At 41.6% G+C, this 18,864-nt stretch overlaps 1 protein-coding gene across 1 annotated transcript in view; it reads left to right on the top strand.

Annotated features, from left to right (window-relative positions):
* Positions 1–18,864, top strand: part of PLCB1 (phospholipase C beta 1) — a 521,389-nt gene that overhangs the window by 129,720 nt on the left and 372,805 nt on the right. The window contains exon 3 of the mRNA XM_066639109.1: positions 16,294–16,362. Coding sequence (XP_066495206.1) covers positions 16,294–16,362 — 69 coding nt within the window. The remainder of the gene's footprint in view (positions 1–16,293; positions 16,363–18,864) is intronic.

Here is an 18,864-nt window from a genome sequence, read left to right as displayed (position 1 = left end):
TTTAAGGAGGCACTTGGCTCACAACCCAGTGCCAAGACCCCATCTAATTTTTGGCCATCTGGATTGAACAGCGGAATTGATGGAATTTGACCTATGCTGACCTCAAATGCTATATCTAATGAGCCAAGTCTTGTTGTTCTAAGAAAGCAAGATGCTTAGGATGTGCTGTTTAGCTCTGAGAGGCCAAGGCTACAAATCATGATTATATACTGGCAGAGAAGTGATGATTACATTTATGTCTAAGCCCAAGCCATCACAGATGCGGGTACTGATGCTAGGAAATTATCTATGAAAACTTAAGTTGCAGTAAATGTATTATAGCCCAATCCTATACATGTCTCCTCAGAAGTTGGCCCCATTAAAACCAATGGGGCTTACTCCCAGGTAAGTGTGGCTAGGATTGCAGCATTAGGGCTTAATCCTAGCCAGCTTTCCAGCATTGGTGCAGCCGCAATGCAGCCCCAGGGTTAGGGAACAAATATTCCCATACCTTGAGGAGCCTCTGTGACTGCCTCCCCACCACAAGATGCAGTGCATGCCCCATTGGCATAGCTACACAAGCACTAGAAAATTGAATAGGATTTGGCCCTTAGTCTTTAAGATGTCATATAACACATTTCTTATTCTTTAAGGTTCCCATTTAAGGTCCCCTGCTAATTGGGTAAGAGGCACTTTTTCGAGTGGGTGCTCCTCTTTTATTTAGCAGGGGGAGAGTAACTGGCCCACCTCACCCCAGCAGTGTCTATTCGAGTGGCTGTCTGCTGGGGTTCTTTTTGTATCTTTTTAGATTGTGAGCCCTTTTGGGACAGGGAGCCATTTAGTTATTTGATTTTTCTCTGTAAACCGCTTTGTGAACTTTTAGTTGAAAAGCAGTATATAAATACTGTTAATAATAATAATAATAATAATTTCTTGGGAAAAATTTGACCATATGTATATAATGGAAATATGATTGAGGTAGTCTTAGCTCACAGTGGAACTTTTCTGTGACTTGGCTTGATATTTGGAATTGGTCCTGGGAATGCTGGGTGAGGTTTTCTATATCACCTACTTGATGGTGAATGTAGCCACATCCTCACTCTCTTGGCAATTCAAACATCTCAAACAATGTCTTATCTCAGTAGGTGAAAGCTATTACTTTAACAGCAAATATGATATGAGTCAGTCATCTACCTTTAGCTCAGGTGTTCCCATCAAGCTGCTTAAATGCTGAAATGTGTTCACTGTAAAACAGAATGGGATTTCTCTAAGACCAGAAATAACTGCCAGGGATTAGTATTTTCTGCACTCAGTGCTGAAATGCTATCTGGGCCACTGTGCTTAGATAAAATTCTTCAATGGAATCTTTACAAGCAATTTAACTTTGATCTATGGGAGAAAGAAAGAAAAACAGCAGTGCCGGATTTTGGCATAAAGTAGCATTGCCCTGGCTACTGTGCATAGTTGAACGTGGAAGAAAATAAAGTACTTAACCATCTTGGATGAATGTAGTAGTTGGCACAGTACTCTGCAGTTCCCCGTTTACGGAGCTGAAGCTGTAGAACATTTGCTCTTCTATCTTTACCATGGCTCCTTAGATAAAAGTGAGGCAATGTTGGATGGCTCTGCTGTTAGGCGGGTTTTTTCATGTGGAAATTCAAAGCTGTAACTTTTTGTTTAAATGGAAAAGCCCAGAGTAATTTAATGGGCAGCATCTTTTGCATCAATCACAGTTAGAACGGCAGTTAGAGAATGCTTATCTATAATATTTTGTGAATTATTTTTGTGTTACTGAGATTTTGCTTTTGCTTTTCAGCATGAGAAAACTAGTTCTGTATAGGTGTGTTGCTATCTAGTGATAGCTACATGTGCTTGTAAATATCATTTGCATGTTTACTGTTTTAATTCATGCCCTTTCATTTATTTTTACTTTTTGCAATGGCCCATGGCTAACAGAAGTAAAACACTGCTGAAAGTGCTTAATTGTACATGAACGTATCATTGTAAAAAATCCAAACTGAAGAGCTGCGTATTGTTTCAGCTTAGAGAGGCACAAATGAAACAGAGACTTCATAATATTGCTGAAATTGTGTGCCAACTTCAACTGCGTTGCCCCATTTATTCTTTCAGTGTGTCTATTAAATGACAGGATGGGCTTGAACAATGGTATACTTCCAAATGTAATTGAAAAATTGGCTTCCATATTTGTAACCTTCTGGGTGCTCCCTTTGAGTGAAATTTTGAACCCAAGGGTGGAAATGAGAAGGTGCTGTCTCTGCTGAGGTGACTTCTGACATGCCACATCATGGCCTAAACCAGATTCCAGGTGGGGTAATGACCAACAAAATGACTGCTGTGATTGGCTACACTGGCAAGTTGAGCATTGTCATGGTGATGACTCCTCTTGATCGGAAACTGGATGTAGTGATAGCATTGGGCATAGGGCCTCAGTATCCACAGGAGATCCGTTCTCAGCTCTCCCCCCCGCCCCCGCAGATACTAAAAATCACAGTCAAGCAAATCTGTGGTTTCGGCCCCTTATAGCTTCCATCACTTTCGAAAGTGACATTTTAATGCCTTTTAAGGCATTCTGAGCCTGGGGAGGTCTTCCCTGGGCCTCAGAATGCCTTAAGAGGCATAAAAAAATGTCACTTTTGGAAGTGGACGTTTCTTTTGGACTTTTGTTCATCTGGAAATTCAAAGCTGTAACTTTTTGTTTAAATGGAAAAGCCCAGAGTAAATGGAAAAGCCTGGAGTAATTTAATGGGCAGCATCTTTTGCATCAAAAGTCCAAAAGTCTTTTGGACTTTTGGAAGTGGTCTGAAATGACCATTCTGAAATCCACAGAACTCTGCGGGCTTCAGAAAGCTGTGCAGAGACGACTGCCGCACAGCTCCAGTCACCTTTGGAGGGTTCAGGTTGGATCAAGTCTGGCTCAATGTGGGCCTGGGGAACCTGCGTTGAGCCAAGTCCATGGATACCAAAGCCCCACCTGTATGTCACCTTTCTCCTTTTTTTAAATACTGCCCTTCCTCCATGAAGTTCAGGGCAATGTATGTGGTTCCTTCCTTCCCTCCTTGTGTCCTTACAACAATCCTGTGAGGTATGTGATGCTGAGAGGAAGCAACTGGCTCAAGGTCACCCAGGAAGCTTCATGATTGAGTGGGGATTTGAACCTGGATCTTTCAGGTCTAAGTCCCGAACCACGACACCATCTATAGGCAACCCCACTATACCCATGCACACTCAGTGGTTGGAACGGCAATATTTTACAGCAGCTACCTCATGGTACTTGGTTGTCTTTTTCTCCTTGAGAAAAATGTTTCATAAAATTAAATGGAAGTACCTGAAAATACCCCATCTTAGCATTGCCGAACTATGTTCGTCTTGGGAAAACGTTGTGTGAACTCTAAAGTGTTTTCTCAAAATCATATGGTGATGGAGGTTTGACAGGAACAATTTTTTACAAATGTAATACAAAGCAATTTGAAAAGCATGAACTTAAAAGAAATGAGAGGCTGTCTTCCACTGCAACAGTTGAGAAATTGATTGTTACAATTCGTGTAAGAACCTAGCTCATGACTTGTAAACACAAAGCTATGAATTATTGCATTGTGGCTTAAAGCTCTTTTGAATGCCATCTTGTATGCTTTTAGGATGGAATTTTAACGCTTACAATATAATTCTCTCTGAACAGCCAAGAAGTGGCATTGTGCTACCCACGGGGGAGGGAGTGCTTGAATGGTAGGCATAGAATGGAGAGTGGGAATTAAAAATGTCTGTAGGCTGAAGGTTGGAAGCCTGCAACAAAAGCCAGGATCTGAAATAGAGGAACTATGGAAATCAGTGCTGTTAATAGAGGTCACCTTGTGTTGGCTTGTATTAGGCTATGTTTTTCCCTTCTTTAAAAAAAAAAAGTTGACACTAACAGCAGGTAAGGAGAATTCATAATGTGGGAGGACAGAGCATTTAAGTCTTAAAGTGCCTGAGCTGGTTCAGATTAGCACATAACTGATTTTATAGAAATATTCTCTTAACCTTACTTTCACAGCAGCTGCCAGTCCAGTTTTAGCAGGCGTTTCAATTGACGCTTGTGCTTTTAAAAGGCGCTCAAGGAGCTTCTGATATTAGATTTAAGGGAAAAGTAAAAGCAAGAGTGATGTGCACCTTGTTCATGCTTCCAGATTAATGTGGAAAAAGTAGTGTCTCGCCTTTCCTCTCTACTGGGGGATGTGCATGCATGGAATCGCATGAAACCTTGAAAGTGATGCAGGTGGATTGCATTTTAGTGAAGTGGAGCATGGTCTGAAACCATCTGTTAAGTTGAATCCAAACAACCAAACAAGCCTACCCTAAACAAAAACTTGTAACCAGTGCAAGTAAGTAGGTCAGCAGTTGACCTACTTGGGGGGTATTAAAGGGGAAGCTTCCTTTGTTTCAACATGAAAAGTGCTTCACATTAGCACAATCAATAGCCCTATAATGTTGAACGTTATTATTTTCACAAGGCAGACAGAATTGGAATGAGGCTGAAAGGATGGTGAATAGATAGCTTAGATGGAATATGGAAGAGGGACTCGGGTTTATAATCTTATCCAGCATACTCTACCAACGTTTGCAAACTTGAATTTTGTAGTATTAACCCGTGCAAATTATATCTGAATTGGCTCGGAATTATTGCAAGTGGTAGAACCACTTGCCAATCACTTAAAAAAAAAGTTGTCTGAATTGTCATCAGGAGGATCAAAACACATAAAAGTAATTTGCATTTTGGCTTTCTTGCAAGATTGTCTGATGTTCCTCCAAGTTAATAAGGTCAGCTGAAAACAGTACATTAACACCAGATATATTTATCTAATGGCTGTGCTTGATGGGCCTCTGCGAACCCTGGAGGTGAAAGTACATCCCACTTTGAAGAACCCAATTTGATTTCCCTACAATGCAACAAAGATTTGGGTTTTAAAGGTAGATGGAACTTGCTTTTTGTGTTTAAGCAGGCACCTTGCTTCGAAAACTTCGTTATTGTTCGGAGGCTCCTTTCAGACATGTCAAGGGGAAAATTTCACAAGTATTTTTCTCCTTTCAGTCTAGAATTGTTTGATGTGAACTCTGTAGTGTAAAGCTATGAGTGTCTTGGTGACAACTTTAGATGTTTCAACGTTTTTGGCTGAAAAAGACATGACAATCTTCTGTCGATACCTTCAAGGCTTACTTTGATACAAAGGTACCACAGTGATCCATGCTCCGACTATACGTCTTAGAAAGGAATAATGAAGGCAGGCAGTGTGTAAAATGTATTTGAACAGTCTGTTTGCATAATAGCAACTTAACTCTTCTTTAGAGTACTGATGCCATTTGATAGAATAGTGAAACTTGTGCCTGAAGCACACTTGAAGTTAGTTGCCCATATGGATGCAGCTACTTAAAATGAAGGATGTGCTTTCTAAGGCTCAGGTATGAGTTTAGTGCATGAACCTGTGAGCCATGGAACAGAATGGCAACAGGATGCAACTGGGCAACTGGCCAATGTCATGCCTGTTGGTGCAGAGACGAGAAGACTCTAAGGCTGCAGTCCTGTACATGCTTTCCTGGAGTAATCCCCATTGAAAACATTGGTACTTACTTCTGAGTAGATATGGATTGCAGTGTAAGTTATCAAACTAATTTTTCTTGTGTATTTCTGAAGAAAAAAAATCTCAAGGTGTATGTCATTTTTACAGCCAAACTGTCTCGGTGTGATTTCTGTCTGACATTTGTCATGTGTTTCCCACAATCTTATGGAGGAAGCATCATGTGGATGTGCTGCACATACTTGTGCAGAAATCTCTGCAATGGTTGTGTGCAACTATTTTTGCAAACCTTTGAAACCAACAAGATTTCTTAGGAGTCTACCCCAATGGCCTGAAGAAGGGGCTTTGTTTGAGACAGGTTGGCAAGTTGATAATCCATTATTTGGCAAGTTGATAAACTTCAACCTCTCTGGCCCTCAGAACGCCCTCCAGACACAATCAGAGCACAGTTCTAGTCATGTTCAGTTGAGGGGGCCAGAGGCTTTCAGGGGAAAAGAGGTTGGCCATGGGCCTGAAAGAGTCTTGCTGCAGGCCTCATCTGGCCCCCGGGCTGGAGTTTGGAGACCCCTGGTCTAGAGGAACAAGGGTCAAAAGAGCTACTTAGGGTGAAGATTTGGGTGAAGGTTGATGTTGCTTTTATCAGAAATGGATCTCTTCTAACTCTTCATGGATCATATCTTCCATTGGAGGAAAGATGAAAACGAAGCAAATTAATTTCATTGAAACCCGAACATAAGGATGAATCAAGTAATTTGGTTTCCCTCCCCTCACCCCTGGTTTGGTGATTGCTTTGAATAGTGTTGCTGAACCTTCAGGAGAAAATACGATTGGTATTCTGATAACTTCAGAGAAATGCACAACTGTTTTGTTTTTCTCTTTGTGATTAAAGAAATGTCACCAAATACTTAAACATTCGAAGAACATTGAGAAACTGGAGCTATCAGTTGCTGAAGATAGTAAATTCTATACATCATGATGTACAGAGATGCTGCAATATACAGATCAGGACCAACCTGGGGATCAAAGCAGAAGATTAATTCCACCTCTCTTCACCCCAAAGTTAGGTTAGTTTCATACAAGATGCTCAATAAGCTTATTTGTACACTGTTGTGTAGATGTATGTTGGAAATTCTGGGACAGAATCTTTATGTAGAGGGTGAAAACATCGGACATTTAAAAAAATAAACCTATTTTCCAAATGGTGTAGGGGTGTGTGTGTGACAATGAACTTTACTCTCACGTCATGTAAACTTTGCATGACTTCCCAAATAAGCTGTGAGGAATGTTCCTGGTGGGACAGATAATTTTGACCTCTTGTCAAAGTGTATTGCACAAATATAAGGCGAAGATGTCAATCACAATTGTGAGAATGGCAGTGATTCCAGACTTTGCTTTTGGCGGGGGGAACTGGATTGCAGTCTGCTGCTGAACCTACAAAATATGTAGCCTGTGTTGGATGCAATGCTACTGAAAGCAAATGGGATGATCTTTAATTAATAAAAGAAGCTGAACAGGTGAGCAGAACATCTTATCTCTGTACTGTTGTCAGAGGGATAAGTAGTTCAGTCTGTGGTACTGGGATTTTGTGAATGTTCAATTTTAATTTGGGTTTGAAGGGGCCACTGTTTCCTTGGGACCTAGTTTAGAAGACTAGCTTTGTTGAAACAAAGGGAACTCCTAAACTAAACATGAACCATTGTAGCTTCTTTTTCCCTCTGAGTTGGCTTATTTACAGGACACCTGGTCAAACATACTCAGATGTAGAAAATATCACCCAAATGAAGTATTTATTAGTTTATCAATGCTTTTGTTAGTGAATTCACTCATTAGTGTAGACTGGGCAGTTTTTGATTTTGAAGGTTTTGGATTTATGACCCATTTCATGTTTTACGTCCAGATGGTTGTAAAATATGTTTAAGCACCAATGTTTAAGGGTGAGTCAAATAATAAGCAAGGATAACTATTGCACTGTGGATCAATACAGTGGGTCTGGTCCCCTAACACTGGCACAACATTGCATTGGCAGAAGAGTATAGCAGTGTAATCAGATGGTATGGCTGCTTAGGTCAGTAGGGTGAAGTGGGGTAATTCTGAGTGATCTGTGTAGCGTAAGAGGTTAGTTTCGACTATTATGGAATGAGCTGTGCTTGCACTCCCAAAATATTTGATTTGGGGTATCAAAGAATCAGTACTTTGACTTCCTATGTACCATAAAATAGTCATAATTATTTCGGTCAACACCAGTTTGCAGATACAGAACAGAAGATCTGAAACGGTTTCTGTTTCTGCACATGCCGTGGGTGACAAAGATGAACATAAGCATCTTCTGGTCAGCTCAAGCTGTGTAGGTAGCAATAACAGCTCTTCTCTTGATTTCTCCTCACTTGGTCATGCACAGCAGAGGTTTTTATTTTTAAACCAGTATTTGGAATTCGGTGTTTCATCACCTCTTCCTTTATATAACAGAATGTGTGTTGCAGTACAAATATTTAGGCGTTTTTGAAAAGGTGACGAGAATCTTCTTTGCCTCTTTTAACATTAATCCAGCTTCTCCTCTCTGCTGTCCTCTACAAGAATAAAGATCCTCTTGGTGTGTTGGCACTTAGAAGCTATTTTGCTTGACTTTGTGTGTCATAGACATACTTGCTTGGCTTGAGTTACATAGCCAAGGTCAATCCAGGTTTCTCATGCTTGAAAGAGATCCTTGTTGGGTCATTGGTTAAGACAGTGGTTCTCAACTGAGCCATGACTCGCTGGGGAACCGTGGAAACCAGGCAGGGGAACTGCGGATTTCTCACGAAAAACCCATCGCCCTATACAATGAATAGGATTATAGCCCTAATGGGGAGCTGTGGTTTATGGCCCATTAGGTCAAGGGAGCCACCATTGTCTTGTAACCACTGGTTAAGACCTGTCAGTCTAATCCTAACCTACCTCTGATCCACAACAGTGTCACAACAGTGCCATAAAGCACTCTGATGGCACGTCATCAAGTAGTGCCAATGGGAAGACGAGAGCCTTTCTATCACTGCCAGCGACTGGAGTGACACCCACTGAAGCAGGAGAGTCTGATGCAGGGCATGCAATAAGGCAGAGGGAGGATGGGGAATTGGGTATAATGGGGAGGGGCAAGGCAGTGACGTTGGTGGCAGATAGTGCCTGGGAGGGCATGTATCCTAACTTCCTTCTCAGTCCTGATCTGCTGACATGGATCAACTTGGACTTGTGCTAGCTATAAAACTGCTGTTCTGACTGCTGGGGCTTACCCCAAGGTGAGGGAAAAAAAAAATCCTCTTACTTTGAGGAGACCTCCAGCAGTCAAAATTACCCCATGGGATGCAGCAGAAGCGACATCAGTGCTGTTGCATTGGCACAAGGGAATTCAGGTAGCATCAGGCTGTTCAGCTGATAGTTTCATCATATCAATGGGCAAATTTTTGTTGCTTTAAAGTTTTTATAAAAGTACATAGGTAAACAGCAAAATGCCCCCATCTCCTCCTCACTAAGCCACAACTTTGCCCAAGAGCTCATGTGGAAGGTAACAAAAGATACGGCAATATCAGGAGAGAGGATGATAGTGAGGAGAACAGGAGAAAGAGACACTGTTGCATGTTCTTGTTGCACATTGATATGTGAGAAACAAGCTTCGAGTTCTTATGTCATTTGGGCTACTGTACTAAACAGGTATTGTGCCTGCCACAGGTGGTGGTACTGTTTTGCTGGTTTGAACAAGCAACTCAGGAAGTTTGGAAGCTCCAGTTGGTTTAGAACAGCGGCGCTCAAAGTTGCACCTGCTGCGTGCCTGGAATGCAAGTCCCTGTCTGGACCGCAACTGAGCGTTCTGCTTGGGTGCTGCACAAAGTCCTCCTCGTGTGGAGGACTGGGACAATGTGGGCAGTCACATTGTCTGCCCAGTGTCCCAGAAGGCCGTGCAGCAGGACTTCCAGGGAGATGCGACTACCCAGAGTGTCCCTGTCCCCTGATTGAGGGGGATGTCATGCGACGCCCGAGTGGAACGAAAAGTCCTCTTGTTGGGCGGACAGATCCATATGAATGCCAGATCTGGCCGCCGGACCATGGTTTGCACTACGCTGGTTTAGAGTGTGGCTGGCTGCTGTGTAAGCCCCCTCTGCCTCCCCCTGAAGATGAAGAAACTGTAATTGAACCTCAAGACTGATTTTCAGATGCTTTGGAGCAAATCCTGTTTAGTAACTCATGCATTTGGTGGGTCACTGTGAGATACAGGAAGCTGGACTAGATGGGCCCAGTGGGGCTGTTCCTATGTTCTGTTTGTATTCTGAAGGAATTGTGTCCTCTCCCCTAGTGGGAAGGCTTCACCTTTTGTTAAAGCCATAACCTCTGTTTAAAACAGATCTAAGTGGATTGTATTTAGAAACAGCTTTTTTTCTTGCCTCTAATCACAAGTATCTTGTTTTCCATTCACTGTGTTTTGCCTTTCTTTTATTAAACTCCTTATTTTAAAAGAACCTTGCCTGGCTTGGAAAGATAAACATTAAAGAACCATTTACCTACTTGTGCTCAAATAGATTGCTTGAGCCACTGCTGTGAGTACATTGGAAGCTTGTGTGTGTGTGTGTGTGTGTGTGTGTGTGTGTGTGACTGGCATCCCTCTTCTTGTCTCCGGCATTGAGGGAAACTTCAGTTATTGGCTAACCCTGGGCTGGAGGGAAAGCTGGAAGCTTGTCATAGCAATGACAACTGAGGGTCCAATTCTATTCAGCTTTCCAGCACTGGTGCAGCCGTAATGAGGCCTTAAGGTAAGCGAACAAATGTTTCCATACCTTAAGGAGGCCTCTGTGACTGCCACACCATCACAGGATGCAGTGCCCGCCCCGTTGGCACAGCTGCACCAGCACCAGATAATTGGATAAGATTGGGCCCTGAGTCTGTTGCCATGGTGGACCTCAGTCTCCTTCCCAAGGAACCTGAAAGTGAATAAGAAGCAGGTTGCATTGGGAGTGCACCTGTCTTTCCTGTCTGCCATAATCTAAATTATCTGTTAAAAAATAATCAGAATTTTGAGAAAATAAGATGGTTTTCACTTGATGCCCAAATGACAACAGTGCAAATGCCAAGCAAACATATTTGAGCATGATGTTGCAAAGACTCAATGCCATATATGCCTAATAAAGGTTTGTTGAAAGTTGACTCAATGCCATTACAAAGAAGACCTGGTGTCCAGTTGCTGTTGGTTGGACTTGCAAAGGTGGATCACCTTTGTGTTTATGATCAAGGTCAGTGGTTCTCAAACATCTTTCCCCTTGCTGCAACCCACCTGGTAAGTGGTAGAGGTGCTGCAACCCACCTTGTTCTCAGGCTCCAGGCCTCCACAGGCATCTGGAAGGAACACTTTCACAAACATGGAGGTAAACTGAAAATGACTTTCAGCTGCTTTTGGATTCCTGTGAAGACCTCAGGAGGTTTGTGGAGGGCCAGTGTGGCCTCTAATTGAATCCGGAGGACTCCAGTTTGGAGCCAAGCAGACAAAGGGCAGGTAGGAGGGCTCAACCCGTGACCCACAGTTTGAGAAACCCTGGTCTAGGTGGATGGGCAGGAGAAGGCAGTCATTCAGGTACTCTACACTAGTCGTTTTCAGATTTGTAGTACCAGGACCCACTTTTTAGAATGAGAATCTTTCAGGACTCACCGGAAGTGACGTTATCAAGCAGGAAAATTTTTAGCAATCATAGGCTGCAATCCCACCCACACTTACCCAGGAGTAAGTTCCATTTACTATCATTGTTAAAAGCATATGCAGAGTAACCTATTAAATGTACAGATCTGTAACATTTCCCCAATCACATACCATGGTAGCATCACATCTAAAATATTAAAAATAAAATATTGAAATGAATCTTGACCCACCTGAAATCGGCACGCAACCCACCTAGTGGGTCCTGACCCACCGTTTTAGAAACGCTGCTCTACACCATTTAGGTCTTTATAAACTAAAATTGGCATGTGGAATTCCACTCAGAAAGAAATTGGGAGTCTGTGATTCTTGAGACCTGTTCATTATGGAGCGTTCCTTTTAATGACCTAAACACTACATTCTGAGATAGATTGTAGAAATGATCTAAATGATCTTTGAAAGCAATCCCATGCGTTCGGTGTTACAGTCCTCCTGTGTTATGCATCCTCTAAGCAGGATGTCACCAGGTAATTGGATAGTTTGTTTTATACTTGACAAACTTGCACTTTAGCTTATTTTTGGCATTCTAACTACTTAGCCAGCAGAAGGCAGAATTGAAAACAACAACATTGGACCTCTAGCGTGAGTTGGAAGAAATAAGTAGGAATTTTGATAGCTTATTCAAGAAAAATGTTGACCCCACCCCCCTTTACCCTCTCTCTCCATTCCATGTTTAAATAAATGAAATCGATGGTGTGTTGTAGTTAATTTAAACTTGGCCTTGAAAGAATCTGCACTCTGGTTTAAAAGTGTTTAGGCTATGATGCCTACTCTCTTCTCTTTGCCTCTGCAAACAGGCTAAACTGTATTATTGTGGTATCTATGGTTAAAGCAGAGAATAATGTGGACTACCTCAAAGAGGTTAGAGAACGGACTTATTGGCACCTGGCAGTTCTTTACTTGTCGACTGCTCATTGCAGTCCTGCTGGAGAAAGGTAAATTACCTGTATATCTGATCAGTTTTTTAAAAGCAATAGTCAAACCAGGCATGTATATCGCATTTTTAATAGGATTCTGTTGGGAAAAGTGCACTCACTTGGGAGGGGTCCTCTGCAGCTACTAGGATGTCTCATTAATTCAGTAACTCTCCAAAGATCAGAGGTGTTTAATTCTAATGTGTTGCAGTATACTCATAACAATCTAACACTGGCAATGTTTATGAAGTGGAGCATCTTTTTATGCTAATACAGGTAATTAGTACAGTTTATTTGCACTAAATACAAATCTGATACCCAGGAGAAACACACCAGTCCATGCCAGAACTCATCAAACTTGCTTGCCTTTCATGAAGCAGTGTTCTAACTAGTTGGAAGCACACGGACAATTCCATAGGGCCTATGCCTAGTGATGCATGTTTCCTTCTTTGGCTGTGCCTTTTTCTGTCAGCCTAAATGGAACAGATATGCTGGGTTTTTGTTTTTTTAAAAAATTGGTTTTCCTACATATCATTTGCCGTCCTGAGCTACGGTTTAAACCAGTGTGGTTGCCCTAGAAGGCCATAATTGTGACATTTTGATCTACTTCTCACTGATGGTCAACCTGTGTCTCTGCCTTTCGACTTCAGTCTGCAGGTTTAAATGTTCTTCCAAACTAACATCATTCCCTGCACATAGAAAACAAACATGTCGGGGTGACAGATTCTAACTTACAGCTCCGGTGACTGAAATGAGTAAGTTGATAATGATGAGACTCAGGCAGGTTTGAAACTTTACTCTTTGCTTTGTTAGTTCTCTGGCTCATTCATTTCAATTACTATGAAAGAGTGTGACTTAGTGGCAGTGATCTGATTTTTATGAATCAGAGCTGACAGGAATTCTAGACAAAAATTAAAAGGTAGCTAGAAGTCATGCCCTGCTTGCATACCAGAGACTGTGAGAGGAGGATAGAGGGAAGGGAGAAGGAATAGAATGAACTATTCAGTGGAGGGCTAGCTATTTCTTTTCATTTCATTGATGGGGCATCTATCTTAGAATAAGGCTTTGGAAAAACAGAGCAAGCATTTAGAAATGCTAGGATCATTTAGTACTTTAGAAATGCAAAGCTTGCATTACAGTTGGCAGAAGAGAGTCTTTGTTTAGCAATTCTGTGTACTTTAACAATCTGAGCTTTCAATTGCTATCTCAGAAGTAAGTCCTACTAATTTCAATGCAGTGTAGGTTCAGTTAGGACTGCATGGGATTGCAGTTTTAGTATATCAGGAGGACTCTGTAACCTGGAATAGCTGGAAAATAAGGAACTGTAAGGAACTGTGCTGTAGTTGGAACACAGCAGATGGTGTGTGTTGTTACCCCCCCCCCCCCTTAAGCAGACACAATTTCTCAAATTTGTGATAGAACTCTTTTTGGGCCATTCAGAGGAATGAAGGAATTTGCATGCCAGAATCTGGTTTCATTATGAATACTGGTCTAACACTGATTTTTTTTAAAATACAAATTTGACTGAACACGAATGGCCAATGCAAATGAGAAGGAATCCCTGGAGAAGGGGGAAAACACATCCCTTTTCCCTTTTAAAAAAACTGCTTTTCTTACTGTTGTAGAGAGACAGTTATACAAGTGATCATTCCATTCTGCAGCTGAACCAGGCAAAGGCAGGGGGACCTTTGCATTTCTAATTGCTGACTGCCTCTCTACAGCAGTAAGAAAAACTGTTTTTAAACCAAAATGGTAAAGGGGCACACTTTTTAATTTTTTTAAACTGCTTCTATTTATACTATCAGCAAAAGTCCCAGAATCAAACCCCTGTGGATGTCGAGGCAAGACCTTATTCCATTAGGAGCAGTAGAAGGGCAAGAAACCTGGAAGTGGGTCTTTAAATCTATTTTTCCACTGTTTTTTTTATCCACAGATTCTTTTGTCAACTAGGGCTTCAGGAATGGAACCCCAGTGGATAACGAGGGATGACCTGTACTGAAAAACAGCTGACAAATTCCTGCTTATGAAAATGTAATCCACAAGAAAGTTGTTAGTCTTTAAGGTTCCACTTGTCTCTTGCACTTTGGAACATGCCAATCTTCCTTTTTTAATAACATCTATTGGATAAGACATTAATAAGCATCTTATTGGCTCAAATACATATTTTCCACACATCTTGTGTTTTGCACCAGAAAATGTAAACATTGTTAAATACAGTATTATATTATGCAGATATTTTTGCCAAAAAAAAAACAAAACACAGCCAAAAAATTAGAAAGGAAAAAATGTTACAATTAAAAAATGAAGTCACAGATTAGAGGGAAAATATAATTTTCTGTTCATTAGTCTAGATGAAACCCAAGTTGATGTGTAACTTCATTTAGTTTGAGACTGCTAACTGTTCTGAAAATGTGTATGGGAGGTACAGTATCGTGATTAAATTTCACAGCTGTGGACCCTGGGGTATGTGTTGGATGTGTGCTTGGGTGGCTGATCAATCATTTGTGTCTGAAGTGAGGAAGCGTGAGGGAACAGATGGATGTTCAGCTAGTAAGCCAGCTAGTATTTGTGGACTCCTGTTTCTAACTCTGTCTTCCTGATATGCCTGTTTTCTATGTGGAGGGAATTCGCTTGCATGGAAAAATGTTCAGTCATGCTTATCCGCACCTGTGGTCTCAAGTGGTGCACTACACAGTCGCAAATGTACTGGCTTTAGCAGAACTAGAACTTGGTGAATGAGAACTGATATAAACCAAAGGAACAGCACCCGATAAGTTCTGCTAGAGATGAGAGCTTTTGTTTGTCTGATGTCATCACCACCAGCTGGACTGAAACATTGCTGTCTAACTGAAGTGGGGCATATTGACTTCTGGAAATGCTTGAAATCCTTGGGAGCCTGGGGCAAGAGAGCTTTTTGGGATGGGGGGAATTCATGTCCCCCAAGAGTTCTCCTTTTTGGGGAGGCTGATGGTGTTAGAGAATCTTATGTTGCTGGGCTTTCTTGTGTATTTGAGCCCAAAGCTGCTGTCTTAGGCACAATCCTAACAGGAAGCTGTGGAACAACATTGTATGCAAGGTACATACATTGATTTCTACATGCTGTTTTGCATTCTCATTCACAGAATTATTGAAAGTTAAATTGGTAACATTTCTGCATGAGGATCTATGCAGCTGCATGGTAATAGCCAGAATTCTCAAGGCAGGAATATAGTTCAGAGCCTTTTTGTCTTTTTTAAAAAGCTATTTGAGTTAAGCTTAATAATAATACTGTTGTTGGCAACCTTCAGTCTCGAAAGACTATGGTATCGCGCTCCGAATTGTGGTTCTGGAACAGCGTCTAGTGTGGCTGAAAAGGCCAATTTGGGAGTGAATAATAATAATAATAATAATAATAATAATAATAATAATAATAATAATAATAATAATAATAATAAATACCTATTATTATTATTTATATACCGCCTTTCTGGCCATTGGATTACTCCTTTGGCTTTATTCAAGGCGGTTTACACAGGCAGGTTTTTTCTGTAGCCCCAGGGGGGTTTTTATAATCACAAATAAGTTATGTCTTTCAAGAATGATTTGCGTTCCAGGTGAATCTCATCATGGTCTGGTAAACATTCTGGATGCACTCTGCCTCCCATGCCAACAGACAGCTTTCTTTCCCTCTCACAGAAAGAGCTAGAGCCGGCTTCTTTGGCTCTCACTCAAAAGGACTCAGCTCAGCTTGTCAGCTCTCCAAGTTCTGCTGCTCACGGAAGCTTCTGGTGGTCTTCAACTGGCTAGATGTTAAATATTCAGGCTTAACAGTAGCTCTACCCTCTAGACCAGGGGTGCTCAAACTTTCAACTTTAGGGATGCTGGACCTTTAACAAGTGTATAGAAGAGAGAATTTCAGCAGGTGTAGCTTGTCATCTGTGGGATGACAAGTTGCACCTGCTGCAATTCTCTCTTCTATACACTTGTTAAAGGTCCAGCATCCCTAAAGTTGAAAGTTTGAGCACCCCTGCTCTAGACTAAACCCCCTTATAAAGAACTTTGTAAATAAAAATCCATTAGAATTTAATTATATGTTTCAGTGCAGTCTCATGTATTTTGTTCTCTTTATCAGTTGCAGGAAACAGAGCTGTTAGATGTCAGTCTTGTCAAAGATGCCAGGTGTGGGAAACATGCCAGAGCTCCCAAGGTAAGAAATGATTCCATGTACGTTTCTAGATGTTATGAGATACCTCTTACATAAAGCTTATGACAGTTGCTTGCAATGAAGATTTGCCCCGGGTGTGCATACACTTGTCATCCTTTAATTACCAAACAGGTGGAAAAATACTCCATTTACTGCAGTAATGAAACATTTTATATGACTCTTGGAATGTTTAGACTTCTAAAGCAGGTTTTTATGAAGCTGCTGTTCATGCAAGTCTGATCAGTTGGACTTGGTGTCCACAAATACTTCTGATGTAATATGGAGTGCGTTTTGCAGTATTTTTAGTAGTTTGTGTGTCAGTAACTTAACTGTTGAACTAGTGAAACGAAGGCCTCATTCTTACTGAGATAGTCAGCCTATATCTGAGCTGTACCACTCACTGTCATGTGATATATAAAAGAACCACTCTTCCACAATAGAAAGCTAGCATGTCATAGAAAAGGATTCAACCTGACATGTTAACCCATACATTTCTGTATATGAGAATTATTAGTATGTAATAAATAGGTGTATGTATCTCATTTACAACTGTGTAGAAATGAATTCTTTAAATTTCTGCCAATTTACAGATAGTGGTCTTTTTGGTCATTTTTGAGGGATACAATAGGACTGGAATTCACACATGGGTTTGTGATTGGGGTTTAATCTATGCTGGTGGTGTCATTTTTTCTTTCCTTTTTTGCCACTGCTACAGGTGGTAGTAGAGCATCTCTTAGCACACTCTGTTTTCCCCAGAATTCTGTAGATCTAATGTAATTCTGGGGGAAAAAAGCTGACAGCTACAAGGCAGACTCTTGGTTGTGATGAGGTGGGGGGGGGAGCTCCTTTATTCCACTGTTGATATGCTCCCAACAATCTGTTTCCAAGCTTTGCCATTTTCAAAATTTGCCTCAAATATTACTGCCCCATAAAATTCCAATTGAAATATCTCTAACAAGAACTTCTGCCTCAGCCATAACTCCATCTTGTGAAACCGCCCACCATTATGAAATGGTGCCACTTGGACGTGTTAATGAGAACAAGGTGAACAGCCAGGATGGTGTGATGAACTTAAAGCTGGGAAATCAGAGTTCATATATGTACTCTCTGCTAGGCAATCTTGAGGCCCAGTCCTAAAGATGCACAGCACTGGTGCTCACCTCCAGTGCCAGCGCTGAGTGTTGCAAACATACCGTAAGGCACATCTGCAACACCCTGTGTAGAGTCTGTGCTGGTGCTGGCCTGTGCTAGGTAAGAGCTCCCAGTGGTGGTGAGGGCTTTCAGGGGTGGGAGGGGGAGGTGTTCCAGGGGTGGGGGAAGGAACTGGGATGGGAGGGGGTGGGGCAAGCAGAGCTTTGCTGTGTCCAATCCTGAACTCATGTCAGGCTGGAAGGCCCATCTCAGTGTTTTTCAAGTCTGCACTGGCAAAATAGCCAGCACATACTTGAGAAACCCTATTGTGGGGCTTGGGCCTTTCTACGGGGGAAGAGACTAAAGTCCCCTTCCCCCAAGGAGACCTCCAGTGGCCTTGGCGGTGCTGCTGGATGCAGCAGTAGCCGTTTTGGTTCTGCTGCACTGGGTGAAGCTGCCAACTTTACGATTGGGCTATCAGACAATTTAGCTCTCAGGTTCTGCTTTATAATCTGATTGCAGAACCATGTCTTCTTGCAGGACTTCTTAAGAAACTGAAAACATGGTACAAAATTAACGTGCCAGTTGTCAGCATGTTTAAGCCCCTTAGATTTTGATTTATTCATAAATTGCCTTCAGATTGCTGGCCTAAGAGTTAAATAAACAAGCACTGTTTAAGGAAGCAACCATGATATCCTGACAGAGTTCAAGAGATGCCAGGAAGGAATGGACCTTTTCTAGGATTATGGAATTTCCAGGAAACTGCTCTTTTGAGGCATCAGGCCTGCAGGGATTTAGCTATTCACAGGGTGGTAAGAGCAGACACATACATTCAATCCTACTAGGACTTTGTTCAGTAGGCACTGTTCTCCTGCATCACCATATGGCACCTCAGAAAAACTACCCTTGGGACAGCCTTTATTCATAGGGAATTGTTCTCACCAACCATCCGTTTATTTTCACATCACCCTCACATCTGCTTCTAATGGTACCCCGAAGGTATTTAATTAAGAGCTTCCTGGAAGAAAGAAGCATATAGTCTAACCTTCATCACACTGGTTGTCAAAAAGTATATGGTGTTGAACTTTTTTGCATGTCTTGTGACCGAGTGCATACAGTACAAGAACATGCATTTGAATTAGTCTGAATGGCTGTGCTGTTGGCTGAATTGGAAGTGTAATGAGGTTTATCCGAGGCCCGATTATTGTTAATTATGAAGTGGTTTTTTAAAGAGATGGTTATAGTGTGAGTCACGAGTGATGTCTAAATTAGTTGTGTTTTCTATATCTTTAAACTGAATTAAAAGCAGTGTTAAACTGAGTGTGCCTTCTAGAAAAGAGCTCTTCTGTGTGTTCTGCTTTGTGCTAGTGTCTA

The sequence above is a fragment of the Tiliqua scincoides genome, chromosome 1 (assembly GCF_035046505.1).
Source record: "Tiliqua scincoides isolate rTilSci1 chromosome 1, rTilSci1.hap2, whole genome shotgun sequence".
NCBI lineage: Eukaryota > Metazoa > Chordata > Lepidosauria > Squamata > Scincidae > Tiliqua > Tiliqua scincoides.
The sequence above is the reverse complement of the archived record's forward strand: the minus strand, read 5'-3'. Positions and strand labels throughout refer to the sequence as shown.